Below are 8342 nucleotides of genomic sequence, written 5' to 3' on the forward strand. Positions count from 1 at the left end.
GAAAGCACCTCCGGGTGCAAGTAGATAAATAGGGACCGCTTAACAGCGGGAAGGTAAACGGCGTTTCCGTGTGCGGCTCTGGCTTGCCAGAGCAGCGATGTCACGCTGGCCACGTGACCCGGAAGTGTCTCTGGACAGCGCTGACCCCTGGCCTCTTAAGTGAGATGGGCGCACAACCCCAGAGTCTGTCAAGACTGGCCCGTACGGGCAGGGGTACCTTTACCTTTACCTAGAGAATAGGTGAAAATCATTTCAGTACATGTGTAGGAGGAACAAAAGGACAAAGGGTCTAGAAGTCACAACATTGGGCAACTTACAGTTCTTTAAACAAATATAAAATTGAGGGATGGCTCAGTTGGTAGAGCATGAGACTCTGAATCTCAGGGTTGTGGGTTTGAGCCCCATGCTGGGTGAAAGATTCTTGCATTGCAGGGGGTTGGACTAGATGACCCTTGGTGGTCCCTTCCAACTCTACAATTCTATGATTCCATGTTTCCTTTATTTGTCACAACTGGATTTTAATAACCTTACTTGTTTTCAACTACTTATTATAAATGTTTTAATCTATTGTGTCCTCCCTAGAGTCGCTGGGATGACAAACTGAAAATGATTACCATGGAGGCAGCACAGAAACAGAGAGACATGGGACTGATTTTCAGGTCTTCTTTCTTCCACTAAGGAGTTGTTGTTATTGTAGTATCTTGCAATGATAAAATTCAGGTTCAAATCATTGTTATAAAAGGACTTAATTAATGCACAAAGCCACCACAGGAGCGCCACTCTGAAATTTATAAAAATCATGTAAATTGTACCCCAGAGGAAACAGTCAGTACGTCATGTGCAAAGTCAGAATTGTCAAAGGATCTGTTCATTTCCCACAATTCTTCGCAGATACAGTTCCATGCAAAATCTGTCATCAGGTGAATAATATAGACTCTTATAACAATGTCCCAATTCAATTTGTGATGGTCCCTTAGCTACTGTTTTAGAAAGCTCCGGAGCACCCATGATTTAACCCCCGCTACCTCCACAATCCCTCCATCATGATCTAAATTTCTCAGCCATGTATCCTCCATGTGATGGCATCAAAATCTCAGCCCAGATTTTTCTCCATTTAATACTGTACAGATTTAGCCTTTCCAGACAAGTAAAAACAAACAAACAAAAACCCCGTTACCAACAACAACCCATTTCCCACATCTCAGCAACCCGTTTGCAAATTACGTGCCCCTGTCCTTGGAAGCACCTTTAATTCAGGAACTGGTCAGCAGAGGGTGCCATACCCTCACGTCAGCATATTGAAGCCGTTATATTCATGGTTAAGGAATTGTAATGAGCCACTTTGCTTGGAGGAAATGTTGGATGGAACTACCGGGTCAGGTAATACTGTACATACTGCATTTTTCGCTCCATAAGACGCACCTGACCAGAAGATGCACCTAGTTTTTAGAGGGGGAATGCAAGAAAAAAAACCTATTCTTTAAAGGGAGCGCTGAGCAGAGCCTGTACGCATCCCAGGCTCTGCTCAGCGCTCCCTTTCACGAGCTGCGAGGAGCGTGTGTGCGGCGCTTGCAGGCTTTTCCCCAAGGAGGGAGAAGCCCCCAAGAGCTGCACACACGCTCCGCGCGGCTCTTTAAAGGGAGCACGGCTATCCCAGGCTTTTGCGGGAGGTGGGGAAAGGGACAAAGGGGCTGCCCGGAGGCTCCCTGTGCCCTGTTGAGGCTTCGCACGGCTAAGCCGGAAGCTAGAACAGCAAGAGGGAGTGCTGCGCAGCGATCCCTCTCACTTGCTATGGCTTCTGGGATAGCCGTGAAGCCTGCATTCGCTCCATAAGACACGTGCACACATTTAGGAGGGAAAACGTGTGTCTTATAGAGCGAAAAATTCCCCCAGCTCCGCTAATTTGAGTGGAAGACAACCACTTCTCACCCCACTCTTCTAAATTAGATCAATGAGAGACATAGATAAACAAGGAGATTTTTATTTAGTATGGCATGCCTTTATAGATAGATGGTCAGACACGGTCTAAGGCAGGGGTCAGCAAACTTTTTCAGCAGGGGGCCGGTCCACTGTCCCTCAGACCTTGTGGGGGGCTGGACTATATGGGGGGGGGGGGAATGAACGAATTCCTATGCCCCACAAACCCAGAGACGCATTTTAAACATTCTACTCTTGTAAAAACACGCTGGTTCCCAGACCGTCCGCGGGCCGGATTTAGAAGGCGATTGGGCCGGATCCTGTCCCCGGGGCCTTAGTTTGCCTACCCATGGTGTAAGGCAATTCCCTATGCACAAGCTGATCCAAAGTATGCTTGTCCAGAAGTCCCACGGAGTGCTCCCCAGTAACCTTGCAAAGGACGGCCGCATCCTAGCAAAGTGCACTAACTGCTATGCCCCACTGACTGAGATCAAGGCTGCAGCCCAATACTTTTCCTTGAAAGCACCGCCGGGCTCAACTAGGAAGCAAATGGCCTGCGAAGTCTGCCAGGTTCAGATTCGGGTCTCGGCTGTTTCCGGCAAGTGCAGATTCGGGTCTCGGCTGTTTTCGGCAAGTGCAGATTCCGGACTCGGCTGTTTCCGCCGGCCCAACTCGCCGATCCCGCGCCGTACGTAAGAATTCTCGAGGAAAGGCGCAGGCGCATTCCTCCTCGGAGAGAGCGGCCGTTGGCGTCCAAGATGGCGGCTGCGCTGGCTGAGGGGAGCGCGGCCGGCGCCGAGCCCGAGGCAGCGGCTGTTCCGCCAATGGCGGGGCTGGAGATGGTCCAGCAGGGAGCCGAAGCCCGGGTCTACCGGGGCCTCTTCCTAGGCCGGCCAACTGTGGCGAAGCACCGCTTCCCGAAGCGTTACCGGCACCCGCTGTTGGAGGAGCGCCTGAGCCGCAGGCGGACGGCGCAGGAGGCCCGCTCGCTGCTTCGCTGCCGGCGGGCAGGTGGGCTCGCGCCTCGAGACTGGACTGCGCGGGGCAGGGGCGCGGGCTGGGATTCCATCTCCTTTAAATTGCATGGCCGGCCCACCTCTTTGCAAGGAATGCGGTTGGGAATTGCAAGCAAAGCAGCCACGCAGCTCGATTCCACTCGTTAGTGACCGAAACTAATCCCCCCCTGCAATAGGCAAAGAAGCTGAGGACTGGTTATTGAAGGCGGTGGGCTAAGCCACAGGTGTTTTGGACAGGCAGGCGCCCCAGCAAACAGGGTCGCCGCTGTTGTTTTCGCCCCTTCCAAAAGTTCGTAAGGGTGCTCACTTTCGTTGGAGGATAATAAATATATTTTAAGTCTGCTTGGTAGACCTAAAAAGTGCCCTGGTAATGTTGGGGAAGGGGAAAGAACACCCCACCCCCAAGATTAACAGATGTTTTTTTTCCTGTGGGCTTGTTAAAATAAAAATAAAGCCACCCTTCTCTGTTCCCTATTTTTGTATGGGGGCGTGAGATTTGTAGTTCAATGAAAAGCATCCTATACACTTGTTCTGACCACTCACAGGTAGCCCAAACTCTTGGTTTGGCACACATGAAAAACAGGAAGCATCCAATGGATGACAAAAAAGGAGAAACGGTTTTAAATATGCTTAAGAGTAATGCATTATTAGGACATTAATTGTTTTAAAAAATATTACTCATGTCTTGAACAGTGCCTCTGTGTTAGGGCAGTACTCATTCACATTTTGGGCCCTGGACCCACCTTTAACCCAACACACATTTGCAGACCCATTTTTTTTGGCCATATATTTTCATGGTGGTGCTGGTGCCGCTGCTGTTGGTCCTGACCCACTAGTTGAAAACCAATGTTTCAGGGAGTACTGCGGTCTTGGCCTAGGAATGTACAAGGAATTGCCATTTTCTAAAAGCTGTGTTTTTATCTTCAAAGTTTTGCTAGGTCTGTTGAGGAAGTTCAGAATCTGAAATGACAGAACTATTCATAGCTAGGGTGATAGAACTGTGTTGTTCTTAATGGATGGTGGCTCCATTGGTTTAAAGCCCCTCATGTGCTGCACACTCTTAGCTCCTTTGCCTCGCTACACACCACCCTCTTCCTAGATCCCTTGGATTCTGTGACAGAAAAGAAGTTAAGATGCGTAGCTGCAGCTTATACTGTCTTGCCACAACACAGTGAAGGCTACTATAGAGCTGTGAGGGCTACTAAATGAGAAATATGCCTGCAGCTTCCGTAACACAGAGGTGTTCTTGCATGTGTTCTGGAGACTTGAAGCAGGGGTAGTCTTTGTCTTGACTTCTTAACTTTTCAGAACCAGTATAATTTAAGGTAGATTATGTACAGGAACTGGTTTGGTTGGCCAGAAGCAGCCTTTAGTTTTCTTTACCTGACAAGGTGAATGACTGATTACAGATGCTTGAACTTGCATGTGCATTCACTGCAAAAAAGCTTTATTTGCTCTGAAGACTTTTCTGTATTTGAAGCTGTCTAATTATGATGTATAATTTTTGGTTGATGTACAAAGCTGAGGACTAATTGTTTTTGGTTGTACTCTTCTTTTTTAGGGATCTCTGCACCTGTTGTATACTTTGTGGACTATGTTTCCAATTGTATATATCTTGAAGATATTGTGGGCTCAACTACAGTCCGGGACTATATTATGTCTGAACAGCAATATAGAAATGATTCCAGCAACCTTATTCTGCTAGCAGAGAAGATTGGTGAGATTCTGGCACATATGCATGATGAAGATCTTGTGCATGGGGATCTCACCACTTCTAACATGCTGCTACGACCACCACCAGCAAAAATGATGGAGCTGGTGTTAATAGATTTTGGACTGAGTTTTATTTCTGCCCTACCTGAGGACAAGGGTGTTGATTTGTATGTTTTGGAGAAAGCCTTTTTGAGCACCCACCCGAACACAGAAGCTCTGTTCAAAGCACTCTTGAAGAAGTACTCGGCTATGTCTAAAAAATCAGCTCCAGTTATTAAAAAACTGGATGAAGTGCGGCTCAGAGGAAGAAAGAGATCCATGGTTGGATAAAAGAACACAGTGTGCACTGCAAAGAGTATTTAAATATCTTCAGTTATGTTATATTATGAAATTTTAGCCTTTTTCATTGCTTTGTATTTATACAACAACTATGTTGGGGTTTTAGGACTTGATGACAGTATTTTGAGGCTGCTAGAGCACTCTACAATTCCACTTGCATTTGCTTATTTTCTTGAAGCAAACAGTTTCATACCGGTGACTGAAAAAATGAGTATTGAAAAAGAATATGAAAATGAAATAAATGCCAGATATTATTTCTTAGGTTGGGTTTCTTAGGTCCAGTTACATAGTCCTCCCATTTTGGCCAGTACAAGATGGCCAGACTCCTGTTCACCTCACAGTTTGCATCACAACCTCTTGTGCCAAATGTAAATTGCCTTTAAAGGAAGTATCTTTAGCAGCCAGATTCAGTTTGGCACTTCTAAGCCTGCTGCAGTCAATGAGTTTAGGTCAGCTTCACTATACAGTGGTATCTCTGGTTACATACGCTTCAGGTTACATATGCTTCAGGTTACAGACTCCGCTAACCCAGAAATAGTGCTTCAGGTTAATAACTTTGCTTCAGGATGAGAACAGAAATCGTGCTCCGGCGGTGCGGCAGCAGCAGGAGGCTCCATTAGCTAAAGTGATGCTTCAGGTTAAGAACAGTTTCAGGTTAAGAACGGACCTCCGGAACAAATTAAGTACTTAACTCGAGGTACCACTGTATAGGAATAGGCTGTTGTGTTGCAACCCTGTCTACACATGTGAGTGTAAGCCTCATTGAGTCACTGGGCATTGCTTACAAGTAAACATGTAGAGGAATGTGCCATATGACAACAATGCTAGGATTGAACAGTAAGTATACTGAGAGTAAAGAGTGAGGGGATGTGAAATGGTGGTTTCTCTCATACATTGTCTATCTTTTGCTCTGATGGTGGATACTCTTTGATGAAGACAATCTGCTTTGATGGCAGGTGCAGCTCCAGCGAATTATTCATTTCATTTCTATACTGATTATATATATATATAATCTCAAAGTGGTTTACAAACCTACATTATAACATCAAATAAAGCAACCCAAACAACATTACAGAAGAAAGTCAAGTTTACATTCAAAGCAACATAATTAACAGCAAACTAAAATATTTTAAAGATTTCAAAATTAATGATTACAAAACAGGTCAGCTACAGAATGCACACTTAGTGCAGCAAAGTTAACAAAGTAACATTTTTTTAAAAAATTCAAAATAAAACATTACTAAAGGAAGTCAAATATAAAATGCACACTTAAAACTAAATAAATAAATAGTTCAGTAGCACCAACACAGCTACCTACCTGAATCTTAAAGCAGCATAATTAGCAAGAGAGGAAAAAAAATATCATAAGCATAGAACGAGTCAGCAAACTTCTTCAGCAGGGGGCCAGTCCACTGTCCCTCAGACCTTGTGGGAGGCTGGACTATATTTTTTTTTGGGGGGGGGGAAATGAACGAATTCATGTGCCCCACAAATAACGCAGAGATGCATTTTAGATAAAAGGACACATTCTACTTGTGTAAAAACACGTCGATTCCTGGACTGTCCGCGGGCCAGATTTAGAAGGCGATTGGGCCGGATCTTCCCCCCCAGGCCTTAGTTTGCCTACCTATGGCATAGAACATACCTGCTGTTATTGCTGCAAATTCTGCCAATGATGGTTCAGGGTGGGCGGTGGCTGTGGAAAGTCAGGCTCAAATGACCTGGGTCTGCACTAAGAGACACCTGAGTTAGTCTCTGGCCTCTTCAGTCTCAGCTTTTGTAGCTGGAGTCAGCCAGGGCCCCGCCCTCCCAGGCCAGTGGAAAATGGTCTGCAAGGCAGGGAGCAGGTCTTCCAGGACTCGCAGCAAAGATGGATGAGTCAGACGGGGGAAGCAAGCAGGACAACCAAGTTCCACTGTAGAAAAGCTTCTTCCCTCGCTAATTCCACCCACAGGCTGCACCTGACATCAAAGCAGCAGAGTGAAGACAAAGAGCATCTGGTCAAAGATCTGAGACTGATGTATACATAAAGGTAAAGGTAAAGGTACCCCTGCCCATACGGGCCAGTCTTGACAGACTCTGGGGTTGTGCGCCCATCTCACTCAAGAGGCCAGGGGCCAGCGCTGTCCGGAGACACTTCCGGGTCACGTGGCCAGCGTGACAAAGCTGCATCTGGCGAGCCAGAGCTGCACACGGAAACGCCGTTTACCTTCCCGCCGGTAAGCGGTCCCTATTTATCTACTTGCACCCGGAGGTGCTTTCGAACTGCTAGGTTGGCTGGCGCTGGGCCCGAGCAGCGGGAGCGCACCCTGCCGCAGGGATTCGAACCGCCGACCTTTCGATCGGCAAGCCCTAGGCGCTGAGGCTTTAACCCACAGCGCCACCATGTGGGAGTAAATCTTTGTTCACTAGATGCAAGTATGTGTATTTAGGAGTGGCTTGTAGCTATGTGGAAGGCTGAGGGTTAAAGCTTGCAATTCAAAGTATGCTTAGCCTTCACTTGACAACTAGATTGTATGAAATTGTGATTATGCTCATCTTTCAATATATATGTGCAGTTCAGAAAGGGAAGAAATCAAATGCCCCAAATGAGCAAAATAGAGGTAGATAAGTGTTATCAACATACCATTTGTCTTTTTTGACCAGCTGCTAGGGTTCCAACTACTGAAACATTTCAGAAATGCATTATAGAACCCAGCCTCTGTATACTGGAGGCAACATGATGCAGCTGATAGAAATGTTTCTGTCTGCTGTTGGCATTGGCAGAAATGCATCTCACATGTGCTACTTCCCATCAATGTAAATGTGATGAAGACTGCATTCTATCCTCTTATCTGGGAAAGAAGCACCATTGAACTCAGTGATTACACTGTGATGGCTGCATTTGCTTGAAAGTAATTATCGAGTGCAGTGAGACTTTGTCAATATGCATAGGAGCGAGCTGTATGGTTCCCTCTCAGGAAACAGCTCTAAGCAGAGATTACAGAAGGTGGTTCAGAATTTGCCAACGTTTTTATTTTATTTATTAAATTTGTATAGCACCCTTCATCCAAAGATCTCTGGGTGATTCACAACATAATGATAATAATAATCATGTTTCTGTATTAAATTCCCTGGACTTAAGCAACATGTTTTTCTGATGTGCTTCCTTTTGGTTTGGCTGGCAGAAATTAAACAATATGCTGCTTTCACCCCCTGCCTCTCTCTGCAGCAACTATAAAGAGAAGATGCACCGACCCCCTGGGTCCCACCGTGCAGTTTGGAGAGGCGGCTGCATATCTACTCGGAAGTAAACCCCACCGAGTTAATGCACAGGGGCAAGTGCGCAGAGGACTGCAGGCTCAGAGTTGCATTCCT

General features: G+C 46.2%; 1 protein-coding gene across 1 annotated transcript; it reads left to right on the top strand.

Annotated features, from left to right (window-relative positions):
• Nucleotides 1-2441: 2441 nt before the first annotated feature.
• Nucleotides 2442-5052, top strand: TP53RK (TP53 regulating kinase). Its single transcript, XM_079979974.1, has 2 exons — nucleotides 2442-2928; nucleotides 4495-5052. The coding sequence occupies exons 1-2, from the start codon at nucleotides 2676-2678 to the stop codon at nucleotides 4974-4976; spliced, it is 735 nt and encodes a 244-aa protein (XP_079836100.1). The 5' UTR covers nucleotides 2442-2675; the 3' UTR covers nucleotides 4977-5052.
• Nucleotides 5053-8342: the final 3290 nt, after the last annotated feature.

The sequence above is a fragment of the Podarcis cretensis genome, assembly GCF_951804945.1.
Source record: "Podarcis cretensis genome assembly, chromosome: 6".
In the NCBI taxonomy this organism is placed as follows: domain Eukaryota; kingdom Metazoa; phylum Chordata; class Lepidosauria; order Squamata; family Lacertidae; genus Podarcis; species Podarcis cretensis.